We start from the raw sequence: 25,085 nt of genomic DNA, 5'->3' as shown, positions 1-25,085 counted from the left end.
AAACGTGTTCATTGATTTTTGAGACTCCGAGGTCACTAAAAGCTTAAGGGGGTTTTCCTTATGTACAAAGGAAATAGAGGTCAGGAATGCATGGTATGTACAGAGAATGGGGACAGGAGTAGAAATTGGAAGTGAATGAGTAAACCCATACCGGCTCCTGCAGCTAAGGGTGTGGCCTTGGCACTGTCTGGCATGCTGCTGGCTGGTGTATTGATATGAGATCCTGCTGCACCCCCCAAAAATGGAAAAAAATTTGGGAGTGAGAGCTGAAAACAGTTGACAGATGGCACTTACAATGTGCCAACCATGACCTTTACTTAATCCTTTTATTAAGTACTCTTCATCCTGAAAACCCTGTGAAATAGGAACTGCTATTCTCATTTTATAGTTGAGGAAACAGGTAGAGAGAAAGTAAGTAACTTGCCCAATGTAGTTGGAAAGGTACCAGAGGAATATAACAAAGATCTTTGTCGATAAGCCAAAGTTTGGACTTTGTAACATTTGGTCCAAAGAGTAGTCCTCAAAGTTCCTTGATTACAATCAGTACAAACCATTTTGTATCATGACTCAAATGAGGACAGGAGTAATGACAAGTTTCACAAAATATGTGCAGTGGACTCATGTTTTCTTATCTGTGATTTTGGTATTTCATCTTTTTTTTTTCCAGACTCTGTTACTAATTTCATTTTACCATATGCTAATGGATTATGAGTGGAAATTTGAAAACAGTGGTCAAGTGGATACTCTTAGGTGTCTGCTACCACCTAACATAAATATATGAAGTCCCAGATGTATAAGGTGACTGGGATCAGTGTGGACTGGACAAAGCAAGCCCAACTAAAGGCATTCAAATGCAAGTATTTTAAAAAGAAGCTGGTCTCTGGCAAATAGTCTAAGCAAATTTAGAGAGAATGTGATCAAATTTATTGTTTAAAAACACTGTAGTTGGGGCCTCCCTGGTGGCGCAAAGGGTTAAGACACAACCTATGAAGCTGTCTGCAGCCTCTGCAGCACAACTTCGATCCCTGGTTGGCCAGGGAGCAACCCACATGGTGCAGCAGACTTCTCCTGACTCGCCTGCTGCTCCCCTCAACAGTGTATTTCAGTCAGTCTGCCTATTCTGTTCCGTAATCTGCCTCTGGTGAATCCTCTCATCCCCGCCGCCACACCTCTGGCCTGTACCCCAGCTCTTATATACATAAATAAATAAATCTTTAAAAAAAATTAAAAACTGTAGTTGGTGGAAATGGGGTGGAAGGAACCAGTGATGGGAGATCAGTTTAGAAAACCATTATAGTAGTGGGGATGTAGTCAAGACACTCCTGAAGTGCAACCAATTGATGGTCGGAAGATTTGATCTACATAAGGGACTACTTTAAAAAAGAAGGGGTATTAGTTTGTTTTGTTTCTTTTTACAAACTATGCTTAAGAAGTCAGAAATTCCAATGTTTAATCAATATGTAACAATCTTTCTATATGCAAACAATGAAGAGAAAGAAATTAAGAAAACTATCACATTTGCAATCACATCAAAAAGAATTAAGTGCCTAAAAGAAGGTGAAAGACCTGAGCAACAAAAACTAAAAGACATTGTTAAAAGAAATTTAAGGGGCCTCCCTTGTGGCTCAGGGGTTAAAGATAGCACTATCAAGCTATCCACAGCCACTGCAGCAAGACTTCGATTCCTGGCCGGCTAGGGAGCAACCCACATGGCGCAGCAGGCCTCTCCTGCCTCGCCTGCTGCTCCCCTGAGCAGTGTATTTCAGTAGATCTGCCTGTTCTGCTCCCCACTCTCTCTGGTGAATCCTTTCACCCTCGCACCCCAGTTCTTGTATGCATAAATAAATCTTTAAAAAAAAAAAAAGGAATTTAAGACACAAAGAAATGGCGAGATTTTATGTGCTGATGGACTGCAAAAATCAACTGTTGTATTGACCATCTTACCCAAAGCAATGTAAGGTTTTAATACAGTCTATCAAAATTCCAGTAGCATTCTTCAAGGAAATAAAGCAAACATTACTGAAATGTATATGGAACCACCAAATAGCCAACTAATTCCTGAGAAAAAAAAAGAATGGAGGTATCATGCTCCCTGACTTCAAACTATATTACAGTTATAGTAATCAAAATAACAAGGTATTGGAATAAAAATAAATCAATGGAAGAGAATTGAGAGCCCAGAAATAAACCCATAGTTACATGGACAGTTACTTTATGACAAAGGAACGAAGAGCATATATAATGAAGAAAGGAAAGTCTATTCAACACATGGTGTTGGAAAAATTGGTCACATTAAAAGGATGAAATTAGACCATTATTTATGCCATACACAAAAACTAACTCAAAATAGGTAAAATACTTGAATATATTCAAGACCTGAAACCATAAAATACTAAGATGAAAACAGGCACAACACTCCATTACACTGGCTTTAGTGATACCTGGGAAGTCCGATGGTAAGGAAAAGAACAAAGGCAAAATAAAATGGGACAACATCAAAATAAAAAGTGTACAATAAAAGAACTACAGTTAAAAAGACACCCAACTAGGGTCTCCCCGGTGGTGCAGCGGTTGAGCGCTGGGTTGCGAAGCTGCCCGCAGCCTCTGCAGTGCCGATTCAATCCCCAGCTGCTCCCCGGCCACTGGAGGAGGGTCCCACATGGCGCGCAGACCTCTCCTGCTGCCCGCTGCTCCCCTCAGCAGTGTACTTCATTGGTCTGCCTGCTCTGCTCCCCGCTCTGGCTCTGGTGAATTCTCTTACCCTCCCTCGCTTCTGACTGTACCCAGTGCTTGTATAAATAAATAAAAATAAATCTTTAAAAAAAAAAAAAGACACCCAGCGAAATGGGAGGAAATTTTTACACATCATATATCTGGTGAGGGCTTAATACCCAAGATATATAAAGGGCTCATTCAGCAAAAAAGACAACCCAATCAAACAATAGGCAGAAGAGCTAAACAGATACATTTCCAAGGAAGATATACATGTGGCCAAAATGGAAAAAAAATGTTCATTGTCACTTTTTAGGGAATGCAAATCATCACCACAATGAGCAATGACCCTACACCTGTGAGAATGATCTTTATAAAAGACCAGGAACAAGTGTTGGTGAGGTATGGAGAAAAAAGGAACTCTCATATGCTTTTGGTGGGAATGTAAACTGATATCGCCTCTATGGAAAACAATATGGAGATTTCTCAAGCCATCAAAAATAGATCTATCTATGTGATCTAGCAGTTCCACTCAGATGTCTCTCTGAACAATGTAAGAACAAATTTGAAAAGAGTCACGCACTCCTATTTTCATTGCAGCACTATTTACAATAACCAAGATAAACAAACCAAATGCCTAATGACAGAGCATAAAGTTGTGGAATATTACTAAGCTAAAAAAAGAAAGAAAGATGAAGTCTTGCCTTTTGTGAAAATTCGAATGGACCTTGAGGGGATTATGCTAAGAGAAATAAGCGAAAAGGAAAAAGACAAATACCACATGATTTCATTCATATGTGGAATATATATGTAGAACAAAGCAAAAACAAAACCAAGATAATCCCTTGGATTCTGACCACTGAACTGAGATTACCAGAGGTGAGGGGGAGTGGGGAAAAGGGAGGAGGAGAGCCCAGAGGAATGTGATGGAAGGTTGTTGGGACTTTGGTGGTGGACATGATATGATAAAATACATTTGAAGGGGTGTGAACCTATACTCCTAAAACATAATACTGGGTTGTAAGCCAATGGTATTGCAACAAATTTTTAAAAGCAGGAAAAACGTATTTCGGAAGAATATAAATTTTAAGTAAATGTATATATTTGAGTGAATATATATTTACATAAATAAGTGAATAGAAAAAAGAAATTCCAATATTTAAATCTGAAATGTAAATTTTAAAAATTTCCTAACTCAAACATTGGAGATTAACAGTAGATTCTGGGGCCTCCCCAGTGGCGCAGCAGGTTAAGCACCACGCTGTGAAGCTGTCCGCAGCCTCTGCAGTGCTGGTTCAATTCCCAGCAGACCAGGGAGATGCCTACATGGTGCACAGAACTCTCCTGCCTCGCCCACTGCTCCCCTCAGCAGTGTCTTTGGTCTGTCTGCCTGTTCTGCTCCCTGCTCTGTCTCTGGTGAATTCTCTCACCCTCCCGCTCCTCTGACCTGTACTCCCAGCTCTTGTATAAATAAATAAATCTTTAAAAAAAAAAAAAAACAATAGATTCTACTTGTCATGAGACCTATGGGCTAAAATATACAAGTGACTGCTTTCATGCTTTATCTAGAAATAAATATAGCTGCAGGAATTTCTTTTCAGCTTGTAACTATCAATATTGTTGTGATGATATGTAATAAAGATGAAACAGGGAAGGTATTCATTACTAGGATGATTTACTAGATATAAGTGGAACTGAGAGGCACATTACTTACTGTCAAGTTCTTGTTCTGTAATGTCTTCTCCTGATTCCATGATCTGCCACAGTTCTAGATATGCATATCCTATTTCTTGACATTCTTTCTTTTCTTCATCCATAGGATCACTTACCACTGTAAACTTCAAACTAAAGGGGGGAAAAAACAACATTCCATTTAACTGAGAAATGTAAACCTAAGGAATAGGCTTTAGAAGTGAAATAAGGATAAAAGTAATTCTAAATTTACAATGTCATCCCTAGGTCACTTTTCCTTGCCTCCATTTCATGAGACTGCAACAGCAGAAGAGTAAGGAACCAGGATGATTTAAAGTAACAACGGGCTTGAGAAAAAGGCACTAAGACTCCAGGTACTGTAGTTCACCAAGCTGCCTCAAAACTTTTGAGATATAATTCCTTGTAAAATAGTTTACAATTCTGATGAAAGATTTGATCTAAGCTTGGAGGTGTTACACAGAAACCAAGAGTATAGAAGTTAGAAGAGGTTTAAAATTTCTAAATAAAAGTTGTAGAACGTGCCTGAGTGGGTAAAGGAGACAGAAAGAATGAAGAACTACTAAAAGAATATAAAAAGTGCATTCCTTAGAGTCTTGAGAGATGATGTTGTAAAGCACACAGCACAGTCTGACAAGCAGTGGGTAGTCAATAGCAATTATTATGACCTTAGCTTAGCCTAACAAAGGATGAATTCCAAAAACTGGCACCTATTAAATTTTAAAGACAAGCTCACATAACATAAATTCACTACTTTAACTACTTAAATGTATGTAATTCGGTGTTTTTTAATGTCATAATGTATAGCCATCACCACTACCTAATTCTACATCAAGAAGAAACACTATACTCATTAAGCAGACATTCCCCTATCCCCTCTCCCCAGCTCATGGTGAACACTAACCTTTGTTCTGTCTCCAGATTTGCCTGTTATGGACATTTTATATGCTCATATTTTTTAAGTCAAATATTGGTGGCCAATAGAGTGCAAGAGAACTAGAACTAAAATCTGACTGTGATTATATTTCTGTATCAATTCTGAGAAATTCAACAATGCAAAGGGAGGTTATCTCGTATAACTGTGCTAGGCATACTACCAAGTGTTTTAGGTAAACTATGTTATTTCAGAATCCTCACATGATCCTTCATATTAAGTGATATCTCAAAGATCTTAGAGCAAGTATGTGGAAATCAGGATTCAAAGTCAGGTCTGATTACAAAGCCAGTTGTTTGTCTACTATGCCATACTGACAAAAGAAAGTCAAAGGTATTCAGGTAAATTGCTGCCACTAGAAAGTGCTCATCAGGGCTGCTGCCATAGTGAGAAAAGAACTAAACCTATGAGATGACATAATTGATCAGGTAATCAGACACAAACATTAGACAAAAATTAGACTTAAGTAGATGAGAAATTCATTAAAAGTCAATTAATTTGACAGAAGTAATTAGGTTATTCAGCATTAGTGAAAGACCAAACTTAAATGCTGTGACTGAGTAACTCCCTTCAAAGTGTGCAGCAGGTGCTTACTGTCTTTGCTCAGGATCTTGTCCATTCAGCATGTTAAAGAGAAATTCTCTTCGACCTTTCTGCTCCAGTGGATCCAGGTCTATCACTATTAAGGGTAAGATTAAAAAAAAAACCCAAAGAATCATAAACTGTTATACTTGGGCACTAAGACTTTCATACATGGTATAAGTAAAACAGTAATAAAAGCAGAGGTTGGCAAAATAGAGCCAGTGGGCTGCCCCTGTTTTCATAAAAACAGTTTTATTGAATATTTAACATATATTTGAGGGTAGTTTTCCAACCTAAGTAATAGAGTTGAGTAGTTGTAACAGAGACTGTCTGGGTTACAACATCTAAAATAGTTACTATTTGGCTCTTTAAGAAAAAAATTTTGACCCCTGATAAAAAGGAAAACTTATAGCCCACTTTGAAAGCTGTTCTGCTCCATGTCAAGATAAATGTACTCCCACTGGGTCTCCTTGGTGGCACGTAGGTGAAGTCTCAGGGCTATCAAGCTATCGCTAGTCACTACAGCATGAATTTGATTCCCTGCCAGGGAGCTAAAACCCCCATGGTGCAGCGGACCTCTCCTCTCTCACCCACTGCTCCCCTCAGCAGTGTATTTCAGTAGATCCGCCTTTTCTGCTCCCCACTCTGTCTCTGATGGATCTTCTCACCATCCCCCAACACCTCTGGACTACACCCCAGTTCTTGTATACATAAGTAAATTTTTTTTCCATAAATAAATTTTTTCAAAAATGTGCTCCTACTACTCCACAGCTGAAAGAATTCTAGGACTTACTTTGGGGGACCACCTAGATATTTGGGTTTTTAGGCAGGTTCAACTCAAGAGCCTATCTTAACATCTGCTCTCCCCTTCCTCCTCATTTTTATAATGGAATGTAGTAGTTGACAAAAAAAGAGCTTTTGTTAGAGCAAGGTTTGGTCATGAGATTGAGCTCTGGCCATTGTGTTGTGTGAAACCTGTTTAAGAGGCTTAGCTGGAAGATATTCTTCCTTTCCTCAGCAGGCATTAAGGGTCATGGGATATCTATAAGACAAGGGAAGACAAGATAGTATCTAAATCGCCACAAGTCTCAGTCCTGGATTGCCTACCTCTGACATTTATTTAATCTGGTCTTAATTGTTTGTTATTATGGATCTGTGAATATTAATTCTTGCAATGCCAATTAATTGCCTCACTTTAAACAAGTGAGAAATAAACTACTATCTTGCATGCTATGACAGGATATACAAAAGTGTGGGGGTAGAGGAATAGAGAACAAGAAATAGCTTTTGGAAATTTAAATACTCTGTCAATGACTAGAAGATAAAAGGGAGAAAATATCCCAAAAATATAGAAAGGGGGAAAAAAAGGTAGAATTATAGAAGGAAAATAAGAAAATCAGGAGATCAGGGGCCTCCCTGGTGGTGCAAGGGATTAAGAAGACGCAGCCTATGAAGCTATCCTCAGCCTCTGCAGCATGAGTTTGATTCCTGCCCTATCAGAGAGGTACCCACAAGGTGCAGCAGACCTGCCTGACTCACCCGCTGCTCCCCTCAGCAGTGTGTTACAGTCAATCTGACTGCTCTGTTTCTGGTGAATCCTCTCACCCCCCACACCTCTGGCCTGTACCCCAGTTCTTGTATGCATAAATAAATATTTTTAAAAATTAGAAGATCAATTTGGAAGATCTGACAATTAAGAAAATGAGAAAATGTTAGGAACAAAATTATCAAAGAAAGTGCAATAAAAAAAATTCCAGAACTAAAAGCAATGAGCTCTAGATTGAATGAATCTGCTAAATGTAGAACAATTAAAGAAAAAATATGCATATTACTCTGACATTTAAGAACACTAAAGATAAACAGAAAAATGCTAAAAGTCTTCTTGGGGGCAGTTTTCACACAAAGGTTAGATTTCTGGCTGGAATTTTGAAGACCATGGACCAATCTCTTTGAAATTTTAGATGAAAATGTTTTCAACATATGTTTTGCCTTGTTACCTATAGAATATGCGAATAAAATAAAGAGAATTCAGTGGGATTGTTTCAAAATATTTACTTCCAAGGTATCCTTTAAAAGCTGCTGAAAACATGATTCATTAAAATAAGAAAATTAATCAGACAAAGGATGACAAAGGAGAAAAGAAAATCCAGAGAATGAAATTCTCTATGTGGGAGAATAGCTGAAGAGTAGACGAGAGAAAAACAAGAGGATAAAGAGTTATTCAGGAAAAAAAATATATAAACTATTTGACAGGCTTGATTATTTAAAAATTTGGAAAGGCTATTAGAAATTATGAAAATAATTAAAATACGTATAATGTAAATAAAGCAAGTGAAAAATTAAAGCAAAAAAATAATAAGAAAGGCAATACAATCACGGGGTATTAATTGGCTTTGCAAGAATTAATATTCACAGATCCATAATAACAAATAATTAAGACCAGATTAAATAAATGTTAGAATCCCACTACATCGAGGGAAGGGGGTGGGTGTGATATAAGACAGATAAATTTTATGTTCCAATATAAGAAGTCAGCAGATAATGTCTAAAATTGATGAATCAGGAAACTGCAAGAAAAACATCATCCAGAAATATATAGTCGAATAGCAGAAAAAGTATAGTGGCCTGAGGGGGCACGGAACAAAGTGATTTGTAGAGAAGAGATAGAGCAAATAATTGCTTAATGTTAATGAAAAATCTTTTTAGACCTATTGGACACTTTTTTTTTAAGATTTATTTATTTTTGCATACAAGAGCTGGGGTATAGGCCAGAGGTGTGGGGGATGAGAGGATCCACCAGAGACAGAGTAGGGAACGGAACAGGCAGACTGACTGAAATACACCACTGAGGGGAGCAGCAGGCGAGTCAGGAGAGCTCCCTGGCTGGCCAGGCAACGAATGTGTGCTGCAGAGGCTGTGAATAGCTTCATAGTGCTGTGCTTAACCCCTTGCACCACCAGGGAGGCCACCTATTGGACACTCTAAAACCTTATGTACCTATTACTTTGATAAATCAAAGAATGTAAAATGGTTGGATTCACTCCATCAGAAGTCCAGAATAGTTCTGACTCCTCCCATCTAAATGTTTGTCAGTCACTTCTCACTATCCACAGGGGATGATGTCTCACCCTTGCTAAAATGGAAGTGGATCTCTTCTCCTGCCCTTGGTTTCCTCAGGGATACTGGAGTCTCAGTCTCCGACAAGGGCAGGTCATAAAACTTATACTCCACATACACCTGCTGTACGTTCTCATCACACATCACTTCAGTCTCTGGGAAGAAGGCTAGGGAGACAACTTCAATGCACATCTTCTCTGAACCCTGATAAGACAAAAGTTATTTCCCTATAGTTTAGTGATGCTTCATGTATTTATACTCCATTTAATTAACACATTATGCTCTAGGAATCAATATTAGGCATACTTCATCTAATGTATTACTTCTTGAGGATCAATTTTTAGATAAAATATGCACCAAAAGACAACTTGACTGAATTGCCATGCCCCAATTTGTTGTTGGGAAATTTGTAAAGAGAATCCAGTTGTTGTATCTCCCAGTCCAGTAAATAGTTTCTGCAGCCATCTGCACTACAGTAAGAATCAATTCTGAGCAGATAGTTTTTCTTCAATATTCTGAATGAAAACCAGTCCAGCATTTTCCCGAGATTAGGTCCTAACAGACCTGTTGATTGATAATTGGAGGTTTAGTAACTGTTTTAAGCACAATAATAGAGCGCTGTCCAGGGCCTCCATCCCCTTCTGACTGCATATCATAGTGCAGCCCTAGGACCACCACCCTCCCTTGGCAACTCCAACACTTTCATCCTCATTCCAGAGTTGCTGCCACCACCATTTTCCTCTCCTTTGATTTCATTATATAATTTATTGGGACTAAATAACTAAAAGAGAAGTATACAATTAGTAATATTAGCCATTTCACCTCTATAACATACTAACTCATTTGAACTTGCTTGGGGGTTACTTGCAGAACCCCCAAGAACAGTTAGTTATGCAGTATTAGTGCCAGACAGTTCTTTTTGGCTTATCAGTTCAGGTGTGCCAGCTAATTTGGATGGGGGTGGGGGCTCCAAAAATTAATCAACTAGCATAATAAAAGTTCAGGACATCCTCCACACTTGAAATTTATAAGAAAAGAGAATAAACTTTAAGGTTTTTATAGATACTACTGCTAACCTGAGACAGTCACCTGAGGCCACAGACCAAAGGCAAATGACCTCTCCTTTCTCAGTAGCTGTTAAAGGAAGGAAATGTATTCTATGGTCCATTCAGAATACAAGATTGATTACTGGTCCAGGAATGGCACTTCATCTGGTGGAAAATATGTGGTTTGGGTTGAAATCTTTTCTTGGGAAAAGATTCTTTCTTTCTTTTTTTTTTTAAGGACTCAAGTATTCTTTTTTTTTTTTTTAAAGATGTATTTATTTATTTGTATAAGCACTGGGTACAGTCAGAAGCGTGGGAGAGTGAGAGAATTCACCAGAGCCAGAGTGGGGAGCAGAGCAGGCAGACTGACGAAGTACAATGCTGAGGGGAGCAGCGGGCGGCAGGAGAGGTCTGCGCGCCATGTGGGACCCTCACCCGGTGGCCGGGGATTGAACCGGCGCTGCAGAGGTTGCGGGCAGCTTTGCAACCCAGCACTCAACCGCTGCGCCACTGGGGAGGCCCCGGAAAAGATTCTTAGAGGGAAGATAAGCATAAAGGAAATCTAGAAACTTTGTGATGATTAACAAATAAGGCCTCCCAGGGAACAATTCTATATACATCCTATGCACACAGAACTGTCTCAAAGAGACCAGGTAAAGATCCACATGTATTGTGATTGCTTCACTCTTTTAGCTATACAAGGGAAAGGCATTTTGGGAGAGTCAGGCAGAAGAGAAATGACACTCCCCCGCATTGGGGCCTAGTCCTTCCTTGTAGGGGCCTCCACCATGCTACAGAAGCAGGAGGAGGAAGATATTTCAGAGAGGATAGATTATTGACATCATCAATAACATCATTGTCATTTAGTGCTTAATGTAGCTCAGGTGCTATATTAGACCCTTGCCACCCATTACCTCATTTAAATTCTGCCACATGACTATAAGGTAGACATAGTTAACAGTACCATTTTTTAAAAAAGATTTATTTATTTATACAAGAACTGGGGTACAAGCCAGAAGTGCAGGGCATGAGAGGATTCATCAGATACAGAGCAGGGAGCAGAACAGGCAGACAGACGGAAGACACTGCTGAGGGGAGCAGCAGGCGAGAGAGGAGAGGTCTACTGCACCATGTGGGAATCACCCTGGCCAGCTGGGAATCGAACCCACACTGCAGAGGCTGTGGACAGCTTCACAGCATGGCACTCAACCCACTCTGCCACCAGGAAGGCCCAACAGTACCATTTTACAGAGGTGAAATAACTCCCCCAAAGCTACATAGCTAGTTAGCAGCAAGACCCAAACCACTTCTCTCTGAACCAGTCTCCAAGCTCTGAAACACTACTTGCCTCCTTCATTATCCTGGCTGACTCCAGGGAGAAGAGTGACAAAACTCAAGTACTGTCTCTGGGCCTTCAACCCTTTGATCTTTTATGCCTAGCAATTTTGAAATATAATCATGATTGAGCTGGAAGTTTAATTATAATGTAGGATATTTAATTAGATCAAAACACTACTTTTTTGCTAAACTAGACTGAGTTTTCATATTTAGTTTCTCAAGTAACATTTTTGGACATGCAAGGGTTCTCTAAAAGGAGATCTTATTTAGGAGTTGTCAGAATAATATTTTAAAAGTAATCTGCCTGGTTTGTCTTTTCTTTTTTTTTTTTTTTTTTTTTTTAAAGAGGCACGTATTTTATTCATTTATTTATTTATTTGTTTGTTTGTTTTTGTTTATACATGCACTGGGTACAGTCAGAAGCGCGGGAGGGTGAGAGAATTCACCAGAGCCAGAGCGGGGAGCAGAGCAGGCAGAAGGACCGAAGTACACTGCTGAGGGGAGCAGCGGGCGGCAGGAGAGGTCTGCGCGCCATGTGGGACCCTCCTCCGGTGGCCGGGGAGCAGCTGGGGATCGAACCGGTGCTGCAGAGGCTGCGGGCAGCTTCGCAACCCAGCGCTCAACCGCTGCGCCACCGGGGAGGCCCAATCTGCCTGGTTTGTAATTCAAAACTTTGCTGACCAGGGCCTCCCCGGTGGCGCAGCGGTTGAGCGCTGGGTTGCGAAGCTGCGCGCGGCCTCTGCGGCGCCGGTTCGATCCCGGCTGCTCCCCGGCCACCGGAGGAGGGTCCCACATGGCGCGCACCTCTCCTGCCGCCCGCTGCTCCCCTCAGCAGTGTCCTTCGGTCCTTCTGCCTGCTCTGCTCCCCGCTCTGGCCCTGGTGAATTCTCTCACCCTCCCGTGCTTCTGACTGTGCCCAGTGCTTGTATAAACAAAAACAAACAAACAAACCAGCAAACAAATAAAGAAAGCATGCCTCTATAAAAAAAAAAAAAAAAAAAAAAAAAATTTTAAAAAAAAAAAAAAAAAAAAAAAACTTTGCTGACCAGCTGTCTGCCTTTCAGCTGTTGACCTGAGAGAGGGGGCACAGTTTAGAAACCTTGAGTAGAGTTCCCACTCTTTTTTTTTTCTATTTTTATTATTTTTTTAAGATTTATTCATTTATTCATACAAGAACCAGGTTACAGGCCAGATGGGCAGGAGGGTGAGAGGATTCACCAGAGACAGCGGGGAACACAACAGGCAGACTGATGGAATGCACTGCTGAGGGGAGCAGCGGGCGCGACAGGAGAGGACTGCAGCGCCATGTGGGACCCTCGCCAGCCAGCTGGGGTCAAACCAGCCCTGCAGAGGCTGCCGACAGCTTCACAGCGTGGCGCTCAACTGCCTACGCCACCAGGGGAGGTCCTGAGTTCCCACTCTTTTACCAGCTTGCTCTATACTCCTGGAAATATCATTTAATCTTTTTCATCTTTATAATCTTGAAGGTGTCAAAGTCCAATATTCTCTGGTTCCTAAACATTTCTCAAGATATTAATTTTATAATGTCTTTAAAAAAAGGTGTGACAGATAAAACTTCAAAGGAAGAGAAACTTAACTATTTACTATGTTAACAGTTTAAGTGTACTGATTTTTAATTGTTTCTCCCCATTCCAATAGCCTTCATTTTCCTGCATATCTTGAGAAGCTCTGACGTCTACTCAGGAAAAGTTTTCTGATCTCTACAAAAGCAACAATAATTTCTCTTTTCTGAATACTTAAAAATCATATAATCTACCTTCTTGATTTTAGCTGCACCTATATTTTCTTTTGTTGCTTCTAAGGAAGTTCACAATCTTAAGTTTTATTCTTTCATTCAGTCATTTATTCTACAACTATTTATTGAGCATCTGCAGATGTGCCGTGGAACATTCTAGTGACTCAAGAAAGTGAATGTTTTCTATCTCATTTGTAACCCCACAAGATTCTAATACAATAACTGCTGAATATACCTATGAACATTTATTCATACATGTGTGCATGTGTGTGACTGTGTGTCCTCAACTAGTTCCAAAAGAGCTTTGAGGATGAAATTAATACATGACTGTAAGTACAGATTTTAAGGGTTGGGTCAAAAACTTCACAAACTGAATGGTCTCTCTGAGCCCTCCCACCAAGAATCCTTTCCTCTCTTCCAACCTCAACTTCCAAAAACAAATCTGTTCTTCTTAGGGCATCACTCAGGCTGGGGAAGAATCACAATATGGAAATGGAGAACATGGGAGTAGGAGAAGACAGTTGAGAGAACAGGCAAGAGCAGAGTTAAAGCAAGTCCTCATTACACCAAGTCAAGAAAATGATCCTTTTATCTGTTTCTATCAACAGGCTTCCATTCACATGTAATGTAAATTTAAGTAACTTTATATTTCCCATGAAGTTTATTAAAATTGAATATGAAATTCATATACATGACATTAAGCATACTACCACTATTTACAATCTTGTTTCACAATGATGACCAGTGTACTTACTGCCTTAAGACATTGCTGAGATATGGGTGTCACTATGACGTCATCACTCTCTGTAGTTTGGGCTTCACTGACTTCGGAAATTTGTTCACAGGAATCTTTATCTGCTAGAGAAGAGACTGGCATTAAAGAACGGTTTCAGACCACCCTGAATAGCCAAGAAAACACCCAGCGCCTGTATTTTCAATTCACTCTTTAGCCATAGTTCTGAGGACCTAGATTTTGGCTGCCCTTATAAAGAATCAAATCCTCTTTTTTAAAGAGTCACTTAATTGGAAGCTTGCCAAACACGAGTTTACTTTTGCAAAAAAGAAAAAAAGAAGGGAAGAGGGAAAATTAGAAAGTTAGTTCCTTTTGTAGGAGCTGGACAAAATGGCCAAGCCAAGGAAAAGTAGCGCATTCAGGTTGTGTCCAAAGACAGTCTCAAACAACTGAGGGTGGGGGTCTATGTTCTTGCCTTTGAACAGAGGTAGATCTTTGTGAATGCTTCAACTGAAAGAAAATGATAGAAATGATGCTCTGTGACTTCTGAGGCTACAAAATAAAAATGCTGTGAACTCACAACTTGTCCTCTTAGGACTCACCCTTAGAACTCAGCCACCGAGCTGTGAGGAAGGCAAGCAACCTGCAGGGGGACTGTGTGGAGAGGAACTGAAACCACAGCCACTGCCAATTGACAGGGCCACCTTGCCAAGCTTTAGAATGAGCCACTTCTAAGATGAATTCAGTCCCCCAAACAGCTGCCATATCTGCTATCATGTAAGAGCTTTGTGCCTTCCCCAAGAGTCCTGCCTAAATTGTAGTTTAGTGAGCAAAAGAAGTGATTATTGTTTGCAGTCGCTACGTTTTGGAGTGGATTGCTACTTGTAGTAACAGATAACTGGAAGACTAACTGCAGCCAACATAAAATTTCAAAGTTCTCGAATTGTCCATTCCACTGAAGTTTCAGAGGCAGATGATCTGAGATGACATGGGGTAACAGAAGCAAACTCTACTAAAGGGCCTAAGTCAGCGGATGTTGGAATAGTTTTAATATTGGGCCCATTCTTTTTCTTGGGGATCTTTATCTAATAGTCATGTAGATGTTTGTTTGAAAGTTTAATGATTAAGTTTCTCAGCAACCACACCATCCTGCCTTTGATATCCCTACTTGGACTTCTGGGACAAATATTACCTTCCTGTCCTGCTAATTGCTGCTCTTGATCTGAAATTCAGAAAAGATAGATATTAAAACAAATGATAGATTAACTCCTGCTCCCATTTCTCATATTCTACATGGAGAAAAATCGAGTGATATAGATATAACATTTTGTTGCACCCCATAAGTTCTGATAGTTTGTCTTTATATTTATAGGTCAATACGGATAGTCTATTTCTTTGTAAGTCAGTTTTGGTAATTTATATCTTTCTAGGTATTTTTTTCCATCTAAGTTTCCATTTATAACGTTCATAATATTCTTTTATAATCTGTTAATAATAGGCTCTGTAGTGACCTTACATTCATTCCCGATTGTGCTAATTGTGTCTGCTCTTTTTTCTTTTTTTTAAAGTTTCGTTTATTTATGCATACAAAAACTGGGGTATAGGCTAGAGGTATGGGGGTGAAAGGACTCACCAGACACAGATTGGGGAACAGAACAGGCAGATTGACAGACATGCACTGCTGTGGGGAGAAGCAGATGAGCCAGGAGAGGTCTGCTGAGCCATGTGGGTAGCTCCCTGACCGGGGATCAAAATCATACTGCAGTGGCTGCGGGTAGCTTCATAGTGCTGAGTCTTAACCCCTTACCACCAGGGTGGCCACTGCTCTTTTTCTCTTGATCAACATGCCAATTATCAATGTATTGCTTCTCAGCTCCAAATATAAATTTTAACTGCTCTGCATTGATTAAGTTGAACTCTTAAATACATCTTCTTTGCCAGATGGCATGTTAAATTTTGTCAGCAGAAGGTATTGAAGATCACTGGAGGAGTAATTCTCTTCCTGGTTCCATTATACTCATTATAGGCTCCTGAGTCTGCAGACCAGGTTCCTACAATGGGATCCTCCAACTGAGGGTCTGGCTCCAGCAGCATGTGCGCTTTCCTGCAGAACGCAATTCAGCAGCAAGTGGCTTCTGCAACATCCTACTCCAGTGGTTCTCAGCAGTCAGTAGCATGGGCACCTTCCCATGGGCAGTTTCCTTGACACCCCCTACGGGGGTTTCACAGTGAAATTCCATTGTCTAGAACCTCTCTGTGAATGGCTTACTGAAAGCAACTTCTCAGTTCCTTCTGAGTTCTGACATGAAGCCACAGTAAACTTTGGTGCCTTTCAGTAAAATAAAACTTCACATTCTCCAATGAGGTCTGGATTTCAGTCCGGTATTCTTTGGAGTTCTCTTTACTTCTTACTATTCAATCCTCATCTCCTCTAGGTCAGTACTTGTGGTAGGGTGATTGTTTACATTACATTTTTCCGATTCAAATTACTATATAGTTTCTTATTATTGAATCTTCATTAATATAGTCATTCTAGATAAAGACCTATCAAGTCGTTGATCTTTTCAAACAAGGCATAGCAAGTTGTTGATCTTTTCAAACAAATTTTGACTTCAATGATTTTCTTTCTTCTTTTTCAGTTTACTTTTCACTGACTTCTGCTCTGCTCTATTATTTCCTTCCTTGGGTTTGACTTTTTTTTCTTTTTCTAGTTTCTTGAAATGGAAGCTTAAATTACTAACTTTGGACCTTTATTCTTTTCTAGCTATAAGCATAACTAAGATTTAATCTTGATGCAAAATTTATTTAGATGTGTGTTGGCTAATAATCAAATATTTGTTACTGTCTGCATTACTTTCCTATTGTTGTTATCACAAGCTACCACAAATTTGGTGGCTTGAAAAAACAAATTAAAGAGCAATTTTGGCCAAGAACTGGTAAAATGCCCATACTATCACTCAGAGATATGAGATGATGATCCCATTTTCTAATCCTAAAATGCTCTCGGGACCATTTTCACACATGGTGGTGTTACATGTCCTGCATGCACTGGGAAAACCCCACTGACAAAAAATAAACTGATGCTGCACCTGACACAGGACATCCTCACAAAGAATTCAATTTTGCCTTTTATCTCAGCTAAGTGGGTCACTACTTTAGCAGAGCTGGTCTCCAAGGACTAGTCAAAATTGCAGGATGCCATTGCAGAGATCCTGGTGGTTCATCATGGTGGTTTCAATGAGCTGAGAGTACCTCAGAAGTACTTAACCAATGTCATGTAGTAATGACAGGAAGTAGAAGCTGGTGTCCATCCTTGTGGGCAGTATGCCAAAGAGAAAAATGTTAACCAAGGCCAATTGTGATACTGATTATCACACTGCACAAGACTCTGAGAGAGTTCCAACTCTTAGTCAAAGAGTCCCTCTTCATAGAAATAGAGGGGTTGTTAGAGCTGGACAGAAAGTCTTTCTTGAAATGCTTTGAAGATGATGATTAAGTCTGTGAACTTTTATCTTGAGAAGAAATGCAGCCTTGTTCCACATGGACTCAGCTCTCAAATCTGCTGGAGCATCTCTGCATTTGTCTGAAATTGCAGATGGAGATGAGAGAAGACCTGTCCTGACTTGCTAAACTACTACCTGTGTTTTCTATGCAACCAGTTCACACAGGCAACTTGTAGCTGTCACAAATAGTACCTCCAAGATTCAAAGAAGGTTCTGTTTCAGCAGCTGAGAGCATGTGAACACAGGTATCCCTGTTTAATGGAGAAGACCTTGGGAAACTTGGGGCAGTGGAGTCTATCTTTTCCTGAGTAAGAATATTCTCTAGAAGGACAAGAACTGTGAGGGCTACCACTCCCTCATCATCTCGGTAGTTTCTTCCCACCATTTTCTATATTCTGGAAACAAGGAGAAAGACAGAGATAGCCTCAGTTGGGACACATAGATGTACATAAGCTTCTCTCCAAGGAAGAAAGGCTAACAAACACCAATTTCCTATTCAGCATCTTGAACATTAGCATCTTTGCTTTTAAAAAAAATATTTATTTTATTTATGCATACAAGAGCTGGGGTGTAGGCCAGAGGTGCTGGGGGTGGGGAGAGGATTCACTAGAGACCGAATGGGGACCAGAACAGGGTGATTGACTGAAATACACTGCTGAGGGGAGCAGTGGGAGAGACAGGAGAGGTCTGCTGCACCATGTGGGTAGCTCCCTAGCCAGGGATCAAAACTCTTGCTGCAGTGGCTGCCAATAGCTTGATAGTGCTGAGACTTAACCCCTTGCACCACCAGGGAGGCCCAACATCAAGTGAGTCAGGGCGTTGGAGAAAACTTTTGGCTGCTAGATGTGAATGGAGGTCAAAAGGGACTCACCAAAATACAAAACAGTCCCAAAAGAATAAAACTTCTCAGTGATGGAAAGGAAGTTTTGTATTGTCTTTACAATTCTCAGGAGAAACAAATTGTGAAAGAATTAATGACCCATGACAAAGAACATTTGAAAAATAAAATGGAAATCATGCATATATTGCTCTGCAGCAAGCACTGACAAAACTTGCAGAAAATTGGGGCCTCCCTGGTGGCACAAGGGGTTAAAACGCAATCTATGAAGCTGTCCGCAGCCACTGCAGCATGAGTTCTATCCCCTGGCCAATCAGGGAGCAACCCACATTGTTCAGCAGATCTCTCCTGACTTGCCCGATGCTCCCCTCAGCGGTGTACTTTGGTCAATCTGCCTGTTCTGCTCCCCACTCTGTCTCTGGTGAATCCTCTCACCCCCTACACATCTGGACTGTACCCCAGCTCTTGTATGCATAAATAAATAAATAAATCTTTAAAAAAAAAAAACTTGCAGAAAATTTTGCAAGAAAAGAGGATACACCTGCTAAATGATACATCAGAATGAGATGCTTAAGTTGAGCGATCACAGAATGATCAACAATTGCTTCCTTTCTGGATAGACCTTTATTCCATGTTTGGTTCAAACATGAATCTGCTTTTTAGCTCTCTTTCAGCACTTCCTTGGTATCATCAGTGAGAATTTTTTGTGGAAAAAAAGAAACAAAAACCATCTGGTTTTTCAAAGATATGACCAAAATGATGTTTCCCTGATTGTGTGAGGTCTTATGACCACCAAAATGTAAGCTGCATCTTGTTCTGCCACCATTCATCGATGAGCTGATCTCTCCTCTATTTTCTCAAAATCAACCAGTTTCTGGGCCTCCCCGGTGGCGCAGCGGTTGAGCGCTGGGTTACGAAGCTGCCCGCAGCCTCTGCAGCGCCAGTTCGATCCCCGGCTGCTCCCCTGCCACCGGAGGAGGGTCCCACATGGCGCGCAGACCTCTCCTGCCGCCCCCTGCTCCCCTCAGCAGTGTGCTTCAGTCCTTCTGCCTGCTCTGCAACCCGCTCTGGCTCTGGTGAATTCTCTCACCCTCCTGCGCTTCTGACTGTACCCAGTGCTTGTATAAACAAAACAAACAAACAAATAAATAAATAAAACATGCCTCTATTAAAAAAAAAATTTAAAAAAAAAAAAAAAATCAACCAGTTCCTGGCAGTATTGAACCTCATAGCAAATGAGCTCCTGAATGAGGGTGTCAAGTTGCTGTACACAACTTAGACAACTGCCATGCTTCCTGCAGAAGTTGTCATAGAAAACTGTTATCTTACAGCAATCCATTGTAAGGAGCTCTCTTCTGCTTTGATCATAAGGTAGAGGCTGACATAGTTGTGTTTGGCAAAGAATAACCTGGGGGATGGCAGCATAAAACTTCTGAGTAGGGACTTGAATTACCCCCAATGTAAACTGCAGATGCTGATGCACAGTATTTGGTTATAACATAACTGATGACTGTACATCTTCTCCAACAAAAATCAAGACTAACATGCTTCGATTTGGGGCAGAAATATATAAGAATTACTGGATTAAAGTTTCTGTGTGAAATTTCTTTTTTTTTATTCACATAACTTATTCTTTTCCTTTCTTTTTCTTTATATATATATTTTTTACATCATCCTTTATTTTTGTATAATGTATGATTATGTAAAGTGTTAAAGAGAACTACAGTGTAACCTGAGATGCCTGTAGTTATGGGGATGCACCATCACTTCTTTCAGTTATGTAGACCTCTCATCTGACCTCAGCAGCAACCAGAACCAGCTTACTCTGTACCTGAACCAGAAATCTTAAGGGGGGGCCTCCCCAGTGGCACAGCAGTTGAGCGCTGGGTTGTGAAGCTGCCCACAGCCTCTGCGGTACTGGTTCGATCCCCGGCCACCAGGCGAAGGTCCCACATGGCGCACAAACCCTCCTGCCGCCCGCTGCTCCCCTCAGCAGTGTGCTTCGTCACTCTGCCTGTTCTACTCTCCACTCTGGCTCTGGTGAATTCTCTCACCCTCCCGCGCCTCTGACTGTACCCAGTGCTTGTATAAATAAATAAATAAATCTTTAAAAAAAAAAAAAAAGAATTTCTGACTCTTAGCCCCCGTCCCTTAAAAAAAAAAAAAGAAATCTTAAGGGGTATAATGGAGTAAAGACACTGTGTGAAGCCTTAAAACTGTAAAATTGCTCCCTCTAGATACTCCAGTTGAAGACAGATGAATATGAATCTCAAATCCAGAAACTGCTCAAAGAAATCAAAGAAAGCAACCTACAATTAACTACTGAGAGTTATGGGCCTCCCTGGTGGCCTAGGGGTTAAGTCTCAGCACTATCACCACTATGACCTGAATTCAATACCCAGCCAGGGAGCTAACCCACATGTGGCACAGCAGACCTCTCCTGTCTCACCCGCTGCTCCCCTTAGCAATGTGTTTCAGTAAATCTGTATTGTGCTCCCCCACATTCTTGCCTTTGGTGGATCCTCTTACCACCACCACCACCCCCACACACACTCTGGCCTACACTCCAGCTCTTCTACACAAAAATTTAAAAAAGAAATTATAATTGATATTATACTTGATATTCCAGAAAAAAGAGAACTCATAACTTCATTTTCTGAGTGTAGATATAAATTATACATTATCAATTTAATGTTCCTCTTCTTTAACTTCTCCTGTTCTGTTCCCCACTCTGTCTCTGGTGAGTCCTCTCACCCTCCCTCATCTCTGGTCTGTACCCCAGCTTTTGTATGTATACATACATAAATCTTTAAAAAAAAAAAAGACAGTACCATTTACAGAATGTAGGGCTTCCTTCTGTAACAGTGCCGAATGGGATGATGTGATTTCCTCTTCCTTTTGCTGAGTTTTTAAATCCTTTTTGATGGAGGTGTTCAGCCCTGAGAAGGTCCATTCAGTATAGTTCACCTGCTTCAAAATAAGACAATATTATATAGCTGGTGATCTCCTGGATTTCTTTTCTCATACTAGCCCTTTTTAAATTTTTAATTTAATACATGTCTTTAAGTTAAAAATGTGTGTTATATATATTTATAATAATATATATGGTATAATTATAAGTATGTTATATAATTATAATTTAATAAAATAAGTTCATAATTATGTGTTAATTATACAGTAATATAACATAATTATGTGTCATATAATATAAATCACATATAATTAGAAATATTATAATCAGATAATAGTATATATTTACAATCTCATGCATATATTTTTAGGTGTCATGTAGTAACTTTAATCCAGTTTCCTGTGAAAAAAGGCAGTATCAAGACAGCAGTTATTCAATAAATATTTGTTTTTAATTTACTTTGATTATAGTTGAAGAGGATGGTTAGGGTTATGGTTTTAAAGCCTTTAAGCATAAATCACAGAGTCCATAATTTAATTAATTTACACTGAAATGGGCTGTACTATTTAAAGTTTTATTAAACTACCTATATTTGTAGAAACACAAAAAGCAATGATTATTACTTCTCTTCTGTATCTGCTCCTGTTTCTATCTGTGAGAATAATACATTTGGGAATGCTATATAACCCATATTTTACCTCTCTAGGTTTTCTAAGGCCTTACCTGTAATGCATTTTCGTTTAAGACGTTACGACTTAGATACTCCATTCTGTTCTTTCCTTGGATGCCTGTTTTTTTGCCATGTTTTCTTCTTGAGTAGCTTGCCACCTGGTGTTCCTTTTCCTTTCTTTCTCCCTCCTGAGGAGGTTTTCTCTTTGCTTGACACTGGTCAGCTTCAGTGAGGATCTCAGTAGATGCCACCTGGTCCTATGTAGAAGGATCAAAGACAGTCTTACAAAATGATAGTTGAACAATATCTGTATTCAAAAAAGGGTATTTGTGAGCTGGCATTAGACATCAATTCCCTCCTGACACAGAACTGAGAGACCCCCTCTTCTCTTATCCCCACAATAAGAGCCCGGCTTCAGCAATAGCCTCAAAGCTTATGAGGGATGCAGATTGTTTGCAGAACACATGACTTTCATAGAAGGAATTTCTTTTACTCCAATTTTAATACTGTCTTCTTCAAGTCTGCCTTGTAGGATTGGTAAAGCTCTGACACCTGGGGAGGAAATGACTCCTTTTCCTCTTCAGGTGCTATCTCTAAATTGTCCTTGGTGATGGTCTCCTCAGTCTGAGCTTCTGGTTTCAGGAAGCTCTCTGTGGCTAGGTAGCAAGATTCCCAATCCAGTTGCACCTGAACAGATCCATTGGGTTTCCCTGCAGGATCAGTGAGGTTAAAATCACCTGTAAAAGACACAGACATTAAGAAAAGTCTTATCATACAAAGTAGGCCAGTGAGTACTTCTCAGCAACTTATGGTCTCCATTCCTATTTTGAATTTCATCCTATTTTGTTATAAATTCACATCAAATAATCATGATAATACATTTAGAAATAACATAAAATAGCAGGATACTTTGAATATTTTAGGGGAAACAGATATCTAAGTTTCAGGAAGAGATAGTCAAGACGGGGAGGAATACAGCTTGCTTGTCATCAGTCACCCAGCCAACAAACAAGATCACATTATTACTATTACCTATGCTCACTATGCCCTAGGCGTACCGAGGAGACCATTATCTACATTCAAGTGGTCTCTACTTGTAAAATAACAAAAGCCAAGAAAATTTTAGCAATGACTTTTTCTAAATGTCAGACTTCTAATTTGTAACACTGATTAACAGATGGCTCAAATTGTCTCTCTTGTTTGGCAAAGGACTAGTTATGAGCCGAAGTGTCAGCTTTTTGTTTTGTTTTAGCAGTTGTGTTACTGGGACCTCACATACTTCATGGAGCATCCTGAAGCTTGTTAAATAGGACTGGAATTAGAGATAGCTCTCCACATTTCCTAATGAGCATGGATAACCCTGCCTCACTCTCCCAGTTGCAACCAGAGGTGACTTTGCCTCACTGCACCCTACAACACTGGGTCTGAAAGTAAAGTAAGGTAGCAAGAACTCAGGTCTGTATTGCGGGGGCAGGGCGGGGAAGGAATCCAAATTTGCTTTTCTTGGGCCACCCTGGTGGCGCAAGGGGTTAAGCACCACACTATGAAGCAATCTGCAGCCTCTGCAGCACAAGTTCGATCCCAGGCCGGCCAGGGAGCAACCCACATGGCGCAGCAGTCCTCTCCTGACTCGCCCGCTGCTCCCCTCAGCCCTGTATTTCAGTCAATCTGCCTGTTCTGCTCCCCACTCTGTCTTTGGTGAATCCTCTCACCCCCCGCATCTATGGTCTGTACCCCAGCTCTTGTATGCATAAATAAATAAATCTTTAAAAAATTTTTTTTTGCCTTTCCTGTGGTGTGGCACAGAAGTCTAACTTGTCTCTGTTTCAAAGAAGCAAGAGAATGATAGGAGAGTGTTAAGCACACAACTTAAAATCCAATATCCATATGCTAAGAAATGAGAGGTCTTGAACAAAGACAAATACTGTGAAGCATCACATGGTAAGAAAATACTTGTAGAGAGACAGAAGTACAGACTCAGGTTGGTGGATTGTACCCACTGGGAACCTTGCTTTTGTTGCTAGAAAGATGCAGCAGCGGCTAATGTTTTCACATGATTGCTGAGGCTCTAAATCTTCTGCTCTGTTGTTCCTGACAATATTCTAAAGGTTTTTCAGCAAGCTTTAAGAGAGACTGTTCCAAGCAAGTAATCAAAGCAAAGTAGAATTAAGAAAGGAAACAACACTGAGCAGAGAGCATTAAAGTTCTAATAACTTTGAACTCCCACCTTTAATGGATTTGTTTTGTGCAAGAGGCAGCAAAGGCACTTGGACTCGGCCAAGGTACATGCCAGGCTCTGCATCTTCATCATCAAAAATGTACACAGACAGGGCCTCCCTCCTCAGGTACTGGTCCAGGTCAGAGGTCACAAGCACTGGGAATCGAGCCTGGTCTCTAAAATTTGGATTGTTACTGGCTGGAATAATGGCAGTGTCATGGTCAGAAAAGGTGAAGAAGCGGTACATGGCATATGGACTGGGTTGGGTTGCCGGCCATCGACTCTGGAGGCCACAGCACCTTGTGATTTCCACTCGCAGTGCATTCTGATGCTTCCAAGTCTCTGATCTGGTCTGGAAAGATGTTGGTCTTGAATTGAGGAAAAGGCAGCCAGAGAGATTTGTAAGCAAGGCCTATCACCCTTGGTAAGAAAGAACTATGACTTAGAGAATGGCTGAATCCTGATTGGGTTACAGAGAAACCTAATGACTTTCACATGCCTGCAAATTGGCTCTGGCAGATAGTTATGGGAAGGAGATGCTGCTACTCAGGCCTTATTCGAGACAATGGAACAGAGAAGCTATTTTTTTCACAGTAAGGAGAAATAGCTAGTTCCAAGGGCATAATTTCACTTCAAACTCAAGTTTGAACAAGGGAAGAATCTGGACTAGTTGTAGTGTGACAGTTTTTCTCTTTCAGCAAATACACATTTAACAAGTTCTTATTGAGAATGCAAGATTGAGCTGTTCTCATGAGCTGCTTGGCTGAGGCGCCTTTGAGAAGCCTGGATACATCCTTTTTCTCACCTCATCCTCCTGGGCCTCCCAGACTCCAAGCACATTGGCTGACAGGTAAGCTTGAGCTTTCCTTTGCTTAATGCATGCCTGCAGGCTGGGTCTTACAGGGAAGCGCAGCCTTATCCAGTACTCTAGCACCCCAAACTCTTCTCCACCAGCTCCTGGGTAAGTAGAAAGCATTAAAGGTATGGAAGATATAGATGATGTGGTGAGGATGGGGC

The 25,085-nt window shown here is 40.4% G+C and overlaps 1 protein-coding gene across 10 annotated transcripts in view; it reads right to left on the bottom strand.

Annotated features, from left to right (window-relative positions):
- The window catches only part of LOC119238886 (X-linked retinitis pigmentosa GTPase regulator-interacting protein 1-like), a 37,338-nt gene that overhangs the window by 3,848 nt on the left and 8,405 nt on the right, over positions 1-25,085 (bottom strand). For 2 of the 10 annotated variants that reach the window (XM_037502996.2, XM_037503003.2), the window contains 8 exons: positions 22,403-22,587; positions 21,904-22,107; positions 21,101-21,239; positions 15,121-15,150; positions 13,950-14,053; positions 9,067-9,259; positions 5,951-6,035; positions 4,427-4,557 (listed from right to left, as the gene is read on the bottom strand). In XM_037502996.2, coding sequence (XP_037358893.1) covers positions 4,427-4,557; positions 5,951-6,035; positions 9,067-9,259; positions 13,950-14,053; positions 15,121-15,150; positions 21,101-21,239; positions 21,904-22,107; positions 22,403-22,587 — 1,071 coding nt within the window. Of the gene's footprint in view, positions 1-4,426; positions 4,558-5,950; positions 6,036-9,066; positions 9,260-13,949; positions 14,054-15,120; positions 15,151-21,100; positions 21,240-21,903; positions 22,108-22,402; positions 22,588-24,077; positions 24,421-24,873; positions 25,026-25,085 lie in introns of all 10 variants that reach the window. The other 8 variants (XM_037503000.2, XM_037503002.2, XM_037503001.2 and 5 more) reach the window with 6 other exon arrangements.

This window comes from Talpa occidentalis, unplaced genomic scaffold (genome assembly GCF_014898055.3).
Source record: "Talpa occidentalis isolate TD23 unplaced genomic scaffold, MPIMG_talOcc4v2.1 talOcc4.11, whole genome shotgun sequence".
Classification (NCBI taxonomy): Eukaryota; Metazoa; Chordata; class Mammalia; order Eulipotyphla; family Talpidae; genus Talpa; species Talpa occidentalis.
The sequence above is the reverse complement of the archived record's forward strand: the minus strand, read 5'-3'. Positions and strand labels throughout refer to the sequence as shown.